Source organism: Gordionus sp. m RMFG-2023, chromosome 4, assembly GCF_954871325.1.
Source record: "Gordionus sp. m RMFG-2023 chromosome 4, tfGorSpeb1-WG-v2, whole genome shotgun sequence".
Classification (NCBI taxonomy): Eukaryota; Metazoa; Nematomorpha; class Gordioida; order Chordodea; family Parachordodidae; genus Gordionus; species Gordionus sp. m RMFG-2023.
Window position 1 is genome coordinate 16,231,911 of NC_088778.1, and position 18,121 is coordinate 16,250,031.

Here is an 18,121-nt window from a genome sequence, read left to right on the forward strand (position 1 = left end):
AAAACTAATTTAAAAAATACATAAATATCACAAACAAGTAATGATAAATACTTATTAAAGATAATGAATAAAATAAAACTAGTATATTTTTTAGAGATGCCATTTAGCCATATACTCCGAATAAAAGCTATATTTAAAATAACACAGAAAATAACCTACAAATTCTAATAAATCATTTGATTTAATTTTTTTTCTTATTTGCACATTTTCAACTCCCATTAAATATACTACTTTCCCTTCCCTGTTTAAGCTATTAATGGGCAAAAATTAATATTAAAATCCCTGATTATTATAATCAATTCATCAATAAATATTTTATTAATTATTGCAAATATTCATTCTTATATATGTATGCTATGTTCTTCACAATTAAATAATAAAAATTGTATTTTATAAAATATTCTAATTTAATTGGTAATGATAATTTAAATATTGATATTTTGAAAAAGATACTAGTATTTGAAGATTCATTTTTTTATAAAGAATCTGTATCTGTATCTAGATTCTTTTTCCGGAGGACCTGCCCAACTCTGTCCTCACCCTAAGGTGTATCCAGGATTTCTCTATTTTTGCCCATAAATTTATTTGAAGATCTTTAGGTCCACTTATTGTAGGCCTTTGGCTTTATTAGATTTTCATAAAAATAATTTTGAGATTTCACTTTTATTTTTATTAAAATCCTTTTTTTAAAAAAAATTTTGAATAGTCGTTAATTTAAAAAGTGATTAACTTTTACTAATTTTTCTTTCAAATTCTTCTTTATAATGATATATTGTATACAGTTTTAGGAGAGGGGGTGTGGTGGGGGTGCAGAGGGGTAAAATTGTTATTAGCTTAAAATGATATTTACGAGAACAGGCAAATTTGCATTGGTTATGGGCCTGTCCTCACCGCCATTTTTTAAATAATGGCTACAAGGGTTGTGAAAGCTATCGAAAGTTATTTATTAACAAAATTATTACATCATATGATCCATATTTTTATTTTATAATCGGTTTCTAAATATGAATTACGGACATATTTTATAACCTGTCAAAACAATGATTATATGAAAACTACATCGGTAAATGAAATCCCAATATTTTTTCAAGCAATGAAATATGAGCTATAAGCAAAGGCTCAATGAAATTGAAAGAATTAGTGGCTAACCATGATTTATTCCAAGGATAAATATGATAATATAATTATTATATTTTAAGAGCATGCATTTAATTAAAAGTTTGATTGATACAAAAAGGTAACATTTTTAGTAGATAATCCTCATGCAATAAAAAAATTGCTTAATTTAACTCCTAAAATACGTTAATAATCTGTTATTAAAGTTTCTCGAGTTGTGAAAATTAAAAAAATTATTGTTCTGGGACCTAAATCAAATAACGCTAAAAAGGGGAATGTGATGAACAACGGAAAAAAATTATAAGCGAGAAGGTTAAAACTGTCAACTCATTACAAAATTAATAAAAATTATGATGTTAATTAAAACCTGATAAATTGTGCTGGATCAATATCATATTTATTATGGTTAGAAATATTGTTTATCTCAACGTATTTCTTAAGGGTATCATTGATATCGGTCGAAGAGCAATTTGATTGAATGATTTCGTTGCCTGAAATATTTAAATAAAGAAAATCTTTCATTCATTCTCTCCATATCTTTTATTTCTTTCTTTCAGTGTTGTTAAACGGTACGATTTGAGCCGATTTTTAAAAATTGCAACTCAATATTGTATCCAGTATGAAAGCCTGAAGATTTCCCTCATGGATGGCACAAAGGTTTATTTATTAGCGAAATCTCGAAGCTTAGCCAATATTTTTCTGGGTAAAACAGTTTTTGAAAATGGGCTCAAATCGAGCCATTTAAACACTACTTTCTTTCTTTTGTTGTATTTATTATATATGTAATAGACATATCCTACAAACTATCTTAAGATTGGCTTAGTTTAAACGGGATAGACTAATTATTTATGTATATTTATTTTATAGGGTTGACTGATAATTATACCTAGCATTTCGCGATTTAAAGACGAACTTAAATTTTCTATCGATTTTGATGTTTTCAAATTTATGTGCGTTGTTGTATTACATTCACGAGAGACCTTACTATTTTTTAGTTTAGGTGAATTTTCGTATGTGTAACTACTATCCAATGAACAAGATTGAAGAGCTAAAAAGTTATAGAAGATATTTATGAAAATTATGTATTTATTTTGTTTTATTAATTGATAAGAATATTTGTAAATAAAATTTTATAAATTAGAGCCCTGCCAATTGGCTCAAAGTCGTTTTAAAAAAAATAGTCGGGCTTCGAATAAGTTTTAAAAAAGAATTCGACATGAGTTTATCGGGGGGGGGGGGGGTTAAAAAACAAAAATGGTGATTTAGATAGGTAATTCCATGACAAATCACCCAATGATTTGGTCGACCATTTTTAAAATGAATGAAATTCGGAAGGTTAAATAGATTATATATACAAATCAAACTTTTAAATAATTCTATATCAAAATATTTTTGAGAGTTTCAAGAGGAAAAGGCTCTCATCGAACTTTAAAGGTCTATAACTCGGGATACATTTGAGCTAGAGCATTAAATTTTTGATTTATAAAAAATATATAATCTATTTAATCTTCGTGCGAAGTTTCATCTATTTTAAAAATGGTCGTCCGAAAATCACGCTTCAGTCGATTTGTTATGGATTACTTATATTAAGCTTTACAAGAATGCGTTTTATTTTTATTTTTTGGGCCGGGGTTGAGCTTAAAAAATCAATAAATTTAAAATTGAATTTAGAGCTCTACTACAAATGTAAGAAATTTTATTTATCAATAATCATAAAATAATCCTTGTTTGCTCAAATTTTCAGTCAAAAATAATTGGTAATAAATGATGACATGCCTGAAAATTGATTTGTCACAAATGTGCATATAACCCATTAAGAACGAACCCTGCATATACATTATATGCAATGCATTTTATTTTGATTATATCTCAAATAATTTATGATATTATATTTTTAAATTTGATCATAAATATTTCCTATTTAATTACAAGCCTTAATATTAATTAGTACCTGATATATAACTATTTATTTTTAAAAAAATCCTCAGATGATAATAAGTGTTATTAATTTAGGTGTAAAAAAATTTAAAATAATAATTTTCTAATCTTTACTAATATTCTCAAATTTAAAAATATGAAAGTTTATTTATTAATAAATATGATATAGGTGGATATTGACCCTAAAATAATTATAATGACGCCTGCTTATATACCTAGGGATAATTTCGCTTTATTTATTGTTACAAAATTAATATTTTATTGCAAATTTTTATTTTCACAAGTGTTGTTAAAAAGCCTGATTTGAGTCGATTTTTAAAAAATTAAGATGTTAGCCAAAATAAATATTATGTAAGCCCTTAAAATTGGCAAATTGAATTTCAAATCTTTCTGCCATATATAAGCAAAATCTCCAGGCTTGAATAATAATATTTTGGCTAAAATCTTAATCGGCCGTTTTTTAAAATAGGCCCCAAATCGGGCTCTTGAAAAATATTAATTTATATAAAATAAATTTAACAATACAAATATGTATGAATATTCTTTCATTGAAATATAAATTGGTTGTAATGAACGAGATGGTAGAGTGCTCATGACGTTGATTTCAGAAGTAAAATATTATCACTTCTTGCTCGAGAATATATCATTCTACTGCAGTTTGTATTATGAACCTTTGGTCTGCTGCTACTTGAGGAAGAAATGTGTTTTGATAAAATTTACATTCATAAATTCTAATATTTCCATTTTTCTTTTTCGTATACATGATGAGATTGTATCGTGGTATATTAATATAAAGTGTAAAAAAAATAATGCTAAAAAATAAATCCCATTTGTTTATTTAACATTTTCACCTAACTCTTACATAAATACTTTATTTTTGCACGTTCAAAAAGTAAAATTTAATTTTTTATAATAAAAAATAATAGCTAGAGTAAAATTTTCAAAATATTTTTAATTTTTAAATGATATTTAAGAAAGCCGATGTCGGTGGTGTTGTCTTTTTTTATTGTTTTTTTCAAAATATTTTTTTCTTGCGTTTAAAATTATTTTACCCCTAATATACATATATGATGAATTTCATGACAAATCAACAAAAAAAACACGATTATCAACTCGACCCCCTCAGACTTTTCTTTTAATAGAGTTTGCATATATTTTAACTAAGAAAAAGATAAAATTTTAGCCTCCAACTCCAAACAGTGGCTGAGATACGGGCCTCTAAAGGTTGAAAAAATGGGGCATTTTGTGCAAAATTATCTCCCTTTAATTTTAAATATATATGGATATAATTGAGATTAAAGCGTTATTTAAATTACTTTATATAGCATAGTGGTAGGTCTTTAAAGTTATATAATGTTAAATATTATTTAAAAAAATTTAAATGTTAAAAACTGGAAATAGAAATCCGGAAATAGTAATAAAATCAAATCGGTATATTTTTTTCTCTTAAATTTTTTTTATCAATAGCTACAGGATTAATTAATAAATAATTTCGTTTAGAAGATATGGTAAATCATTAGTGAATTGCATATTCTTAATAAATATTTGATATTAATAATAATTATAATATAAGACAAAAGCTATCAAATATTTTATGTTTAATATTTAAAAGAATAGTCATTTATGATCTGGGGAATTTTTTTGGAGGGGGGGGGGGGCTTTGGTTAATTTATTTGATGAATTGAATTCTCCTCATAAAAATAAATAAAAAATATAAATTAATTTTTGAATATAATTTATTGAAAACAAAATTTAATTTATATATTGCAAATTCAATAATTTTAACAATATGAAAATAATTTAACTTTAATTTAATTTTCCCTAAGTGGCATAAAAGCATGAAACTTTTGTATTCCGGGAATAGGTTTGACCTTTTGATTTTCATATTCATCATCTCATTCATATGCGTAATTAATTTCAGTGATATTTGTTTATAAAAATTAAATGAATCTAAATGTGTATAACATTTGATTCTCATATGAACGCTGAAGATAGCTCTTTAACCAATGTTTGCCATATTGCGAAAAATGTCACTCCGCTTTGATTCCAAATTCAAGTTCACGAGGCTTAGATTATGAATTTTATTTATTGATTAACCATCAGAAAAAAAACATTTTTGATAAATTTTTATTTTAAGAAAACTAATCATTTTAGTTTAGAAAAAAAAAGAATTGGTCTTAAATCTGCATATTTATTAAAGCTCACTTTTATAATATATGTTTCTTTAAAATTAGTATTATCTTCAATTGGTTCCCTCTTTTAACCTTTATTGATATAAAAGTGTTTTTACCAGGCATCATATGACTCTTTTAATCGGAATTATGATATTTTCGAATAATATCGTTGAAATAAAATAGTCTCGAAAAACACTTCTAGCCTTCATAATATTGGAATGGATAAAACACCCCTTTTCTTAACCAATTTCCTTGCTATCCTTGCCATGAATTCAGTCGTATAAAATTCTTCTTGTTTTTAAAGTCCATGAATTTTTATAAACCCGTCAATATCTAAAGTATTGTTTAAAATTTATTTTTCAATTGCTTAAATATTTATGTTAAATAATACAAATTTTATTTATTCTGGTTAATCATCCAAGGAAGCACATTTCTTAGGTCTTCACAAAGTATATGCTTGTGCAAGTTGTGAAAATTTTAGGAACGAAATAAATTACATAAAATAGCCCCCCCCCACTCAAGTCTTCTATAATATTTTCTTAAATCAGACACCTACAAGCTCGGCCCTGTACAGTCGTGTCGTACTTTAATTTTTTTGAATATACCCTAGGCAGGCCAATAATTCTTTTTTTTTAAAATACCAGGGTAGGGCCGAATATTTTAAATCGACATTATTATCTATAAAAATTAAAAATAAATATTATATATTTTAAAAAAATTCAGGCTGGGCTTTGCAAATGGTACCTCTGCAGGTCTCTGATAATACATAAAATATTTAAAAGATTTTATCTTATATATATCACAATTAATGATTAATCAAATATTAGGAATTTTCACAATTGACTAATGATTAAAATGCCATATCTCCTAAACCTCTGCTCGGTCTTACTTGAAATTTTGCATAATTCATAAAAAAACTGATTTTGATTTAATGACTATTTACAGTTTGGTTTTTGACATTTATAATTTTTTAATAATATTTTTCATATGATATCTTTAAAGGCCTACCATTAGGCTATATAAAAAAATTTGACGATTTTAGCTCAATTATATCCAAAGATATTTAAAATTAAAGGGAGAGAATTTTGCCCAAAATTCCCCATTTTTTCGACTTAGAGACCCGTATCTCAGTCGCTGTTTGGAGTTTGAGGCTAAAATTTTATTTTCTACTTAGTTATAATATATGCAAACTCTAGTAAAAATTTTAGAAAAATCTGAAGGGGTCGGGTTGAAACTCATGTTACGTCGTCATTAATGGGTTAAAAAATATATTAAATAGATAAAAATTTTATTTTTTAAATCAAATTTGTCTCCCAGTTTACGTCAAGCCACTAAAATATTTTTATATTAAATATTAATAATAAATAAGACACCTCCTTCTGATTTAGTTTTAGCTATATTTGTTTTCGGGGGGTTATTAAACAATATGTAATCCATATTGAACGCGTCATTTTGAGTAGCATGATTTATATTTCTTAAATTTGATCGATTCTAGAAATATTTGTAAAATTAGAAACGATAATTATTCAAAAACTAATGATAAAAATTAAAAGAATCATTGGACAAAAATATCCATTTATTGTAAAATTAGTCTGAAAATTTAAACTCCTTAAGCATTTTAAAATTTTTTGTTTGAGACATTATTGTCCGATATCAATTAATATACTATTTAAAAGAATAATTGCCCTTCCCGTTAAAAATAAATTTAAAATCTGATTTTCTTATTTGAGAAATATATAATTAATGTATAAATTAATTTCTATTAAATATATGTGTATATATATACTTTATGATGATTTTCGGTGTGTAAATTGTTGTTTTCACAATTCGATAAATTTTTGAATGACAAAGACTTCAAGTTCCAAAATTTATTATTATTAATACAATCTTGGGTGTCAAATTCGTTGTAATTAAGCGGACATTTAAACAATTGACCTTTGCAAGCAGGAATGTCGTGAATTGAACTTAAGCAATCTTATTTTTTTTAAAGATAATTATGTTAAATTTAAAATTATTTGATATATAAAAGACGTGACACTAACAGTATAATATAAAACCTAATTATCACATTTTAGATAATTATGCTAAATGATCCCGATATTGTCTCTTCCTCAAACGAAAGTTAGACTTATCCCCAAGAAGATTGACAATCCCAATACCAAAAGTGTATCGCCTAGCATCCTCTTTTGATGCTTTGACCCCATTTGGCTATAACCTTCAAACAAAACATTCTATTGCAGTTACACACATTTACTCATCCTTTGAACAACAACAAGAATTAATTTAAAATGACAGATAGACCATCTTATCTTTTCAGAAAGAATTTTCTCAGGGTGTTAAGGGAATTCCTTCTTCAGGGCATAATTACGCCTGCAACGCAACCAAACATCCTTTACATTCTCACAACCTTTTGTAATAACTTGCTTCGTGGTAGTACTCCAGATATCATGATCTCACTAAACTCAACATAGACATTCGTCTGATTGTAATGGGTGCAGTTTTTAGGAGTTAGAATTATCCTCTTCTTTACTCTACTCTATACAATTATGGTTGGGCATCAAATGTGGTCATGAGAGTGCTGTACAAACTCGCCAAATTTTATTCAAAGTCAATCCCAGATATACATATAGAATTTGCTACTGCATATACATCTTTGCATAGATCACATTTCATATAAATCTTTATTTCTGATGTCTCAGCTAATCAAAATTATTACTGGCTTGTTATCCCGAGCATTCCTTGCCCCAAACAAGGTGAGCACACCATAGAATCATCTCAGGGCATTCATAAGGGACCTTCTTGAATCAATTTTATTTTGTTCGGGAGTGCAACTGATTATCGCAAAAATTATAATTGAGTATGCCTAAGACACTCATTCTTGGTACATAGATTATAATTTCATATGTTCTTCCTTTTGAGATAAAAAAGACGTTACATATTCTACAGAGTGAAGAGACTTCGATTCGTTTTAAACTTGAAATAGGTCATTTAAGTAATTTGATTCCTTTGACATAACTCATTCGATTTCACCGACGTAGCTGTAGATGCTATAACGTATCTTAGTTCTATTGTTAAAAATGACAAAGCTATCGGTTTCTTCTTTGACGATGTTTCTAAGAGTTTGGCTAAGGCAAAAGAATTGCTTCTATTCTCCCAGCTCATAAAACTTAATCATGTTAAACAACTTATTCAAATTAGAATCACAATTATATTAGAGAAAATTTCGTTGATTACCTATGTTTGACAACCATCATGTCCTATTCATGTTTCTTAACCATGACTTTAGATGCAAATCTGTCGAAGCCATTCAAGAAACTTAGGTTACGAGCTAAACAAACAAAAATTTAGATTCGCTGTGGTCATTCGCTTCTGCTGATCTGTCTTACTTCATTATACTTGTTAATTTTTTAATTTTAATATTTTGAAAAAAAAGCTTTACTTAAAAATGTCATAAAAATTTAAACTTTGTTTACGGGTAAGCACAAGAAATCAGGAATTATATCAACCATAAGCCTTTATATTTTATTCATTCTGTTCATTTTAATTGTCATTTTTTTTCATACTTCTTCCTAACATTATTTTTTTAATCTCTTTCAAACTATTAACTTCACTTTTAAAAAAGTATTAATATAAAAGAAATAATAATTTACTCTGGCATTGGAGTGCTAATTTATTGAAAAGAGATTTGCCGCAAGTCTTGCACAAAATCAAGCGAACGCTACAACATATAGGCAAGAATGAATGAAAATTATCGGCCTCGTTTTGAATATTTTTAACATCGTCGATAATTTCTTCATCCTCCTGCTCGTGTAGAACGTTCATCTTTATCATCCAACTCTTTTTATTATTAGAGTTTGGGTGCGGATTTATGGTGTACTCAGAAGAGCGCTCGCTTTCGTTTTGGTGGTCTTGATTTAGGTGGTTAAATTTGGCGGCGGTTGATGAGGCGTCGTTTGATATATTGTTACAATTGGTGAGGGATGGTGTATGATTATGGTGGATGCTGTTATTTTGAATGTTCTATGTTTTATTTTGCAAAAGTGTATAATATAATTGGCTATTTTTATTAGTTGAGTTTTAAACACATTTTTTAAGAGACATCCTAATTTATTTTTTATAATCTAACAAAAATTAAAAATTAAAGGTTTTTTTATATTTAATAAAAATTAATTTTATACCAATTTTTTGCGATAACTGCCAACTCGGAATATTTTATTCGATGTTTTTTTGCATTTCTTCGAGGCGCCTCTAAAAAATGTGCCGTTATTATTTACACCGGTATAATTAACTTTATTATTGTATAATTTTTGATCATTCAATTCCACAATACTATTCGAAGGATTAGAGGAAAAGGTAAAGGATTTTAAAGATGGAATGATTTTGTAACGGTTTAAAAGCTTTCTAAAATTTATTAAATTATAGATAATAAGGCCTATTTAATGCTTAACAAAACAAGACCGAAAAATATTTGTTTTAAAATTATCGGATCGGTAGGCAAATCCAAGCTTTGGGTCTGCTTTCCAATTTTGTTTTGTTGATTAGACATTAAATTATAGATATAGAATATAATCATGTTACCTTTCTTTAATCCTGTCTTTATGAGCATCTGACATATAAAGGCATGGAATAATATTGGTTTGTGTAGTTATATTTGACGATGCTATAAAATATAAAGTATAATTAATATTTCGGCAACTAGCATAAGACATTACCAATGGATGTAATAGGATGATGGATTGAATCTTCATTAGATTCTGGTTTAACCGAAGGATTACAATTTTTATGATATAGTTTTAGGGATCCATTCTTCCCATTGGTGAACCGCGATTTAGTTGATAATTCCTATTTATAATTCATATATTAAAGTAAGAACCCAATTTTTTTGTAGGTTTAAAAAAAATATCTCGTGAGGCGGGTAAATATTTACTTAAACATAAATTTATCTAATTTTAAAAAAATACACAAAAAGATCTTATAAACATAACCAAAGAAATCGACGCGGGTTTCTTTTTCCTTCATAAAAATATATTAAGGACAGGGCCTGATAACTTGTATAAAATTATTTTATGAGAGGGCAGACAGAAAGACCTTTTAAATTTAATGTTATCACCGGTAACCGATATACTTAAAATAAAAATGATCTCCGAAATTTAAAAAATAAGTGCATCCATAATTTAATATATTCATGTAATGCTAGTGTGGATAATTGTCTGGATAGTCCAAGATCCCGTAAGTGAGATATATTACTGATTGTGCAAAAAAATGCAATTAGTTATGAGCAGAATCATAAATTAAAACAAATATACACTGTGTTCCAATTGAACTGATACCTTTTTTTGGTGATAAATCTGTCAATTCTAAGAATAATTCAATATAATTTTATAAATTGAGAGATGGATAAATTATTAATATTTTCTGCAAATTTTCAAATTATAGGGTCCAGGCATTCAAAGTTGAATAAACAAAATTCGAAATTTCTAACATGTAACATTCATTTTTTAAAAAATTAACTTTAAAATTCGACAAAACATAAATAATTAAAATTAATTTGAGTCAAATGTTGTACTAGCGATTGACGGTAACTTGTTTATTCTCATTGAAACTGCAACGTACACCCTATCATTTTGCAGATTTACTAGTAGAGTTATAGTAAATAGATTTTCATCTGCAAACCAAATATAATGAAATAACCTCAGAGGGTATTTCCGAAGAAGTTGTTTGGTAAGTACCAGATGGGCAATCTTATTCGTATCGTAGGTCCTGGGCTTGTTATTTTTTAAACATGTGCAGCAGCTCTTCGTGGATAATAGGATGCACTAAAGTTAACGAAATACTAGTTTCTCGGGGTACTTGACCAATTTCTTTGAATGCCAGGTCGGTCTTCTTGGTTCAAACGAGTATTTCAAAATATTTTCCATATAGTAGGAGCTGTGCGGGGTCTAACACCCCCTTATCGTTTTTCTGCTGGTAGCATCAATTTTTGCAATTAATTGATTCTAGGCTGCGATAGACCAGTGTCTGATAGGAAATTCCTTCAAACCTTTTGGCTCCTTGATGTTTTTCTTATTTTAAAATTTTTTAACCTCAAGTCATCTTTACTGAAAACCTACTTTTTATTATTATCTAAATGTAAAGTTTAATAAAAAAATTAATTTTTACATGTTCGAATTTGATTTGTCCAACTTTGAATGTGCATAACTTTGGACCTTGCTTACAGAATTGGATGAAATTTGCAAAAAATATAGATAATTTGTATCTTTATCAATCTATAAATTTTATTGAATTATATTTAAAATTGACAGATTTATTGCTAAAACCAAAAGGGATCGGTTCAATTGGAACACAGTAAATAATATCTAATAAGATTATAAATTATTATTAATTTTTTTATTTACGTCGGAATAATTAAATCCACTAGGAGGAAGAGGGGATATTAATTGCTTTACAAAATCTTGCGGCATCTCCTTGATGTTTGAAACGAATAAGCTTTCGCAAGTAGCTAAAATTTGATCAATTTTATCTCTGAGTCTGTGGTTATGATGAGATGAAGAAATTTGCTTGTTCGGAACGAAGAGACTAATAAATAAAACAAAAAATAGTGATAAAAATCTTAGTTAAATGAAAACCAAGAAATTATAATCTAATTAAATTGTAACAAATATGACACCTGAGCTTGAGTGCTGATCAGAGTGACATTTTAGAAAAAAATTTGAGAATTATGCACCGATTATATGCATTATATTACTGTTATGGATGATCAAAACCAGTTCACCTTTCTTGTCTAAGATTATAGATAATATACCAACGGTGGCAAATTTTCAATTTACTCATAAAATGAAATTTATTCTTTAAACATCATATAAAGAACGGTTTCCCGATTATTTAATTGCTTTGAAAAAAATTAACATCTAAATTAAACAAATTAACCTTCTCATTATCTCCAAGCAGGCGCGTACGCAGCGGGGGGGGAGGATATATTTTTCAAAAATATTAATGTTTATATTAATTTATATTTGTTAATATTTATTCGTATCTCATATTAAATATATATTTAATTACATTTATTATCACATTCATAAGTTATTTTATCAATTAATTTCGATTTCAAGTTTTCCGGCGTAATATTTACTTATTATTTTCAAATTTTTAGTGGGGTAATATTTATCTACCATTTTCAAATTTCTAGTCAAATAATAATTATTTCTAAAACTTTTTGTCCAACAGGGAGAAAGAAATTGCAATCCAGCGAGATAGAGTCTCTGCCATCAAGCAGTAACCGCTTTTAAGGAGTTAGAAGAGCCAATTATTTGCTATTACTGATATATCACAATAGCCTGAAAGAAATATTTACTCAGAAGCAAGAAAATTATTGGATTCAATGCTTATTCCAAATTTTATTTCTCATTATAATGTATTATTTTATAAAACTATTTTAAGCAGGGTTGGCAAGCCGGTCAATTGACCAGTCAAATTCAGTCAATTGACCGGAGGAGTATTTGACCTGTCAAATACGGTCAAATACTCTAAAAAATTTAAAGAAGAAATAAATTAAAAATATGTTTAAAAAAGGGAAAAACGATGTAAATACATGTGATCACAATGTTTGCTTATTTTTTGGGTCCACATTATCAAGAGGAGAACTCACTAGTAGTGAAATTAATGAAGTATGTGATATAATTCAAGAATTAGCTATTTTACAAGGTAGACCAAAATATTTTAAGTGATATTAATTTCAAAAGCAAAAACAGCATGTTTAATATAGCAAATTATGTGGAAAGTAGTAATTTCCAGAGACAATCAATTCCGACCTCAAGTTAATAGATTAAACTTTGTCTACCCTGTCCATTAAGAGACTAACAATTCCTAGTTCTACTTCTTCTTTAGAAAAAAATAGGTCGATTTGGGTTAATATTCTTATGAAAATAGAAATCGATTTAAGATCTAAGACATCAGGAAAATAGATTAAAAAATATTAAAGAAAATGATAATATTGAATATGAATCAGAACAAGACTCTGATACAGATAGCTACACGTTAGTTATTGAATGACAATGAATTTAAAAAATTAATATTATAGATTCATTTTACTATTATATTCAAAATAAAGTTAATATTAACTTAAAAAAAATATATTTGAATTTGACCACATTTGACCGGTACCGAAACGTAATTGACAGGTCAAATGCACAACCCTGATTTTAAGTATTACTTTTCAAAAACATGAAATTGACTTGATTAAGAAGATGAGAATAGCGGAGAGCATTTTATCAGAACTCAAGGAAATTAGGGCTAATGTTGAATAAGAATTTCATATTTTATTGTTGAGTCAAAAGCAGAGCTATACGTGTTTAATATTAGTCTCCCTCGACTTGTAGCAAGGCAAGCTCATCGTTAAAACATTAATATAGGATCAGTACAAGAGTATATCTTAGATACATTTATAACCCAATTAAATGAATTTTTAATTCATCATGCAGCACTTACTAATCTGCAAATATTACTTCCACAAAAGCCTTCCAAACCTTTTTAGATGGTGATAGAAAAAATAATATTTGTTAGATTTTTATCATAAAGATGTTAAAGTATCTTATGATGCCTTACTAGCTGAATAACTATGTTTATAAGATTAACTATAGTTGATATAGTCCCAAAAAATGCTATGGATGCTCTGCATTATTTCAAACACATTTTAGATTAAATTCCCAATGTATTAAAAGGGTTTATACACTCTTCCCATTAGTAAACTAATGAGAGAACATTCTCTTTTTAAAAAGAATAACAGAGGCCTGCAAAAGTACCATTTGCAAGGCAAGGCACGGCCCGGATTTTTTTTAGACGGCCCGGCCTGGGTTTTTTTAAAAATTTTCAGGCCCTGCTAGGCTTTTTTAAAAAATTTTTTAGGCCCGACCCGGCTTTTTTTAAAATAAAATTTTCAGACCCGGCCCGGATTTTTAAAAAATAAATTATATTTATTTTTGATTTTTATAGCTAATAATAACGATTTCAAATATAGGCTGTTTTAAAAAATACAGCCCGGCCTGGGTGTTTTTTTTAAATAATTCAGGCCCGGCCCGGGTGTTTTTTAAACAAATTTCGGGCCCGGCCCGGGTATATTTAAGAATATTAAAATACTGTCCGGCTTGGGGGCCGGTCCTGCAGGTCTCTGAAAAACATACCAAGAAGTACAACATCTGAAAGATTGAAAGGTTTGGATCTTTTGAATATTCATAGGGATTTGACGACAAGCAAGGATGAGATAATTGAAAAATAGCTCAATCCCAACGAAGATTGAATTTTACATTGTAAATATATAACATACAAAATACAATTATTTAAGAAACTTTTTGTGTAAAGGCTCAAAAAATTCAAATTTCTATTTTGGGTCATTTAAGTGATTCTTTTCATATAATTTTTTTATAATTCACATTAATTTAAAATTGTGTATTAGAAATAGTTATTAGTCCTAATAAATTTATGCTTGATATTTTTAAAAAATCAATAATATTCTTAAAAAATTTTATTAACCACCCCCCCCTACCCAGACCAAATTCCTGCGTACGCGCCTCTCTAAGGTATCAGAATTTACTCGATTCAAAAATAACAAACCCATTTTTCACCTAGTTTTAGTTATTATTTCGACTCGCAATAACATCCTAATTTCATATTTAATATCTATTTCTTTTTCATTTTTGACCTTTTATATTCATTTATCCAATTTTATTATTTATTACATTTATCTCCATAAAGCTCTATGCGTCACAATTTAGTTACCGAGAACTCGGTGTAGACAAAAAAAAAATTGCTTACCATAAGCTAATTTTATTAAATTTAATATGTAAAAATAATTTAACTTATTTATGATTAGACTCATCAACCGGTGTCTATACCATGGATGTGAACTCTTCGATAAAAAAAGGGGTCCAGGTCTGGGTACAGGAATAAAATTTGAAAGGACCCGGGTCCAGGGTTCGGGTTCAGGGAACATAAAAATAATGATTCAAAATAAGATTTTTTTTATATTCATTTATTATTATAGTTCTATACATATTCATAATTTACAAATGAAATAATTTATATTTTAAATGTTTTATTCTCGCACAATCATAATAACTTCTAAAATATAATCCTTGAGATTTCCACGTAAAGTAGACTATATATTTTAAAGATGAAAATTCACGTTCTACCCTTTATAAAATAGATAGTTATATTTATAAAATTATTGTAATCGCCGGTACAGCCATATTGCTTCTAGATAAGATATATAATTCTGGATAAATTGAAGAATTTTCTTCCCAGAATTTTAAAATATTTATATCCTTATTTATTCTCTTAACTTCTGAGAACTTTACTATTAAAGATGCAATAGGCATTTTTTGATCCTCCTTTCTATCTGATTATAATTTGATTTTTCTTCTTCTCTATCTAAAAGTTAAATTAAAGATCATCAATGTTGTTATCATTATTATTATTATCACTACAACCAATAGTATTGTCGTAGCCTTCAATATATTGTAAATAAAGGAGTTTTGCTTATGCCATAAATCCTTAAGATGGTCTTTAGCCATTCGTTTTTGCTAAATACTCAATAATACTTGATATCGAGGGTCTAAATATATAGAAGCGTATATAACACTATTTTGAAAATATTGTTGCTCTCGAATTTTCATGTTTTCTGATATTTCGTATAAAAAGGACAGTAAATTTTTCTAAATCTAATCGGCATCTAATCCATATGCCTTAAAATCAAATAAACATAATTGTTTTGATTGTAATCTTAATATTGTTATTTTTAAAAGAACTAATACTAGTAAGGTTATTTATTTGGCACCAATCATCTTCCGACAAAATGACTTCACATGCTCCTATAATAAAATCATTACAGAAATCTTTCAAACTTAATAATCTTTCTAGCATCATACAAATTGAGGACCAACGTGTTGTGCATTATCATTTAAATTAAAATATTATTACTTGTACTACAAAATAATTCACTTTCAAAATTATCAACGTATTTCTATAACATAGCATATTAATAAATTTACATAAATTATTACACTGGAAAATTATGATATCAATCTCTAAATAAAATGGAAGTCCAGGAAGAAAATTGAAAGAAAAACGCGAAGATAAAATAAATGATTCCACAAAAAAATAAAATTTATATTATATGACACCTAGAATCCTTGGACCCTCTACTTTTAAAAAGGGTCCGGGTTCGAATTCAGCCAAAATACAAGGGTCCAGGAGGGTTAAGGGTCAGGATTCGGGTTCACATCCCTGGTCTATACATAGTCCATACTGGAAATTTATTTTAGGCGATGTCGTAGGAGCAAACAAATTTTTTTTAACTTAAATAATTTATAGTGGGACTTTTTTAATTCTGAAAGGTCTGATTATAACGGAATCGTTTCCAACGTATAGAGTATACCAACCCTGTGAATCAGACAATTTTACCATTAACTTTTGAACTACCCTTAATTTATACTAATTTTTTTTATTCGATTTTTCATATAAATTATAAAATAAACAAATAATTATGACGAAAATGGAAATTAATAGGGTATTTATCTTACACATGCAAGGAATACGATTTCGATAAAATCAATCGCAATATGATGATTCAAGTTTTGAAAATTAGCCAAAACCCGGGTCTACAAAGCATAATCCTGAATTCTCTAAACTCCTAAAACATATAAGGGCGACCGAGAGTTTATTGCCTTTAAAAAAATTGAAGGGCTATAAAAAAAAATAGACAAAGCACCAAAATATTTAAAGGTAGCTTTATTCTTAAACAATTTTATAAAATCATTGAATTTTTTTTTTTGAATCATTGAAAAAAAAATACATATAAAATAGGTAGAAATTTAAATTTAAGAATTTTGAAAAACACCCGAAGTACCTTTTAGCTCTTTGGGATGCACGTTATAGCGTCTTTTGTTTTTAGATTTTATTAATTATTTTATATAAAATGTTTCCCCGGGAAGAAGCTGTTTCATTTATAATTATCATATAACTTACAAAAATCAAGCTAACCATTTTTATATTGTTATTCGTTGCTCTAAATAAACTCGGGGCTTCTCTTATAAATACAGTTGTATTAAAAATAAATGCCTGCTTAAAAATGATTAATACGAACCTCGTCAAAACCTGCCCCAGGTATACACATTTAATCAAAAGTTAATTTCAGAATATAATTAGCATAAATTAGAGTAAATATTGCCAATTATGATAGAATTGATATAATTTTATCATTATAGATACCTAGCCTGAATAACTTATATAAAACTTTAGTAAAAAGGAAAAAAAATTTAAAATTACTTTTGAGCTGGGATTCAAACCGAACCTATACCAAACCCGTATTAACAGCTATTATTTCTCGAACCTAAACGGAAAAAATTGTCACCCGAACCTAAACCGAAAAAATTGTCATCCGAACCTAAACTAAACCTCTAAAAATGCCTGTTGACAGGGTTAAACTATTTGATATTATAAATCTTTAAAGATGATTAATAATCAGTTTTGGTTAAAAGTCTCAGTAATTATCTTTGGTTCCACGTCATTACAGAGAAACCAGTATTTTACAGAGAAAACAAAAATAGAGAACGCACTTATAGAGAATGTCGTTTATAGAGAACAATTTTATAGAGAATAATTTTACAGAGAATAATTTTACAGATAATAATTTTACAGAGAATGATTTTCTAGAGAATGATTTTATAGAGAATGATCTTAAAGGGAATGATTTTACAGAGAATGTATTTTATAGAGAATTATTTTATAATGAAATTATTTATAAAGAATTTTATAAAATATGTTTATTTTATAGAAAATGTTTTATCTATATAATATATAACATCTTTGTGAAATGATTACTTAGGCTTAACATAGTCATA

The 18,121-nt window shown here is 27.5% G+C and overlaps 1 protein-coding gene across 7 annotated transcripts in view; it reads right to left on the bottom strand.

The window, feature by feature from the left end:
• The window catches only part of LOC135929066 (protein PF3D7_1417600-like), an 86,289-nt gene that overhangs the window by 29,158 nt on the left and 39,010 nt on the right, over positions 1 to 18,121 (bottom strand). For all 7 annotated transcript variants that reach the window (XR_010572472.1, XM_065465554.1, XM_065465556.1 and 4 more), the window contains 9 exons: positions 11,624 to 11,804; positions 9,941 to 10,070; positions 9,807 to 9,888; positions 9,407 to 9,476; positions 8,879 to 9,248; positions 7,015 to 7,202; positions 6,602 to 6,719; positions 2,003 to 2,164; positions 1,484 to 1,607 (listed from right to left, as the gene is read on the bottom strand). Coding sequence is in view for 6 of the 7 variants with exons in the window: in XM_065465554.1 (XP_065321626.1) it covers positions 1,484 to 1,607; positions 2,003 to 2,164; positions 6,602 to 6,719; positions 7,015 to 7,202; positions 8,879 to 9,248; positions 9,407 to 9,476; positions 9,807 to 9,888; positions 9,941 to 10,070; positions 11,624 to 11,804 (1,425 nt within the window). In the remaining variant the exon portion in view is untranslated. The remainder of the gene's footprint in view (positions 1 to 1,483; positions 1,608 to 2,002; positions 2,165 to 6,601; positions 6,720 to 7,014; positions 7,203 to 8,878; positions 9,249 to 9,406; positions 9,477 to 9,806; positions 9,889 to 9,940; positions 10,071 to 11,623; positions 11,805 to 18,121) is intronic.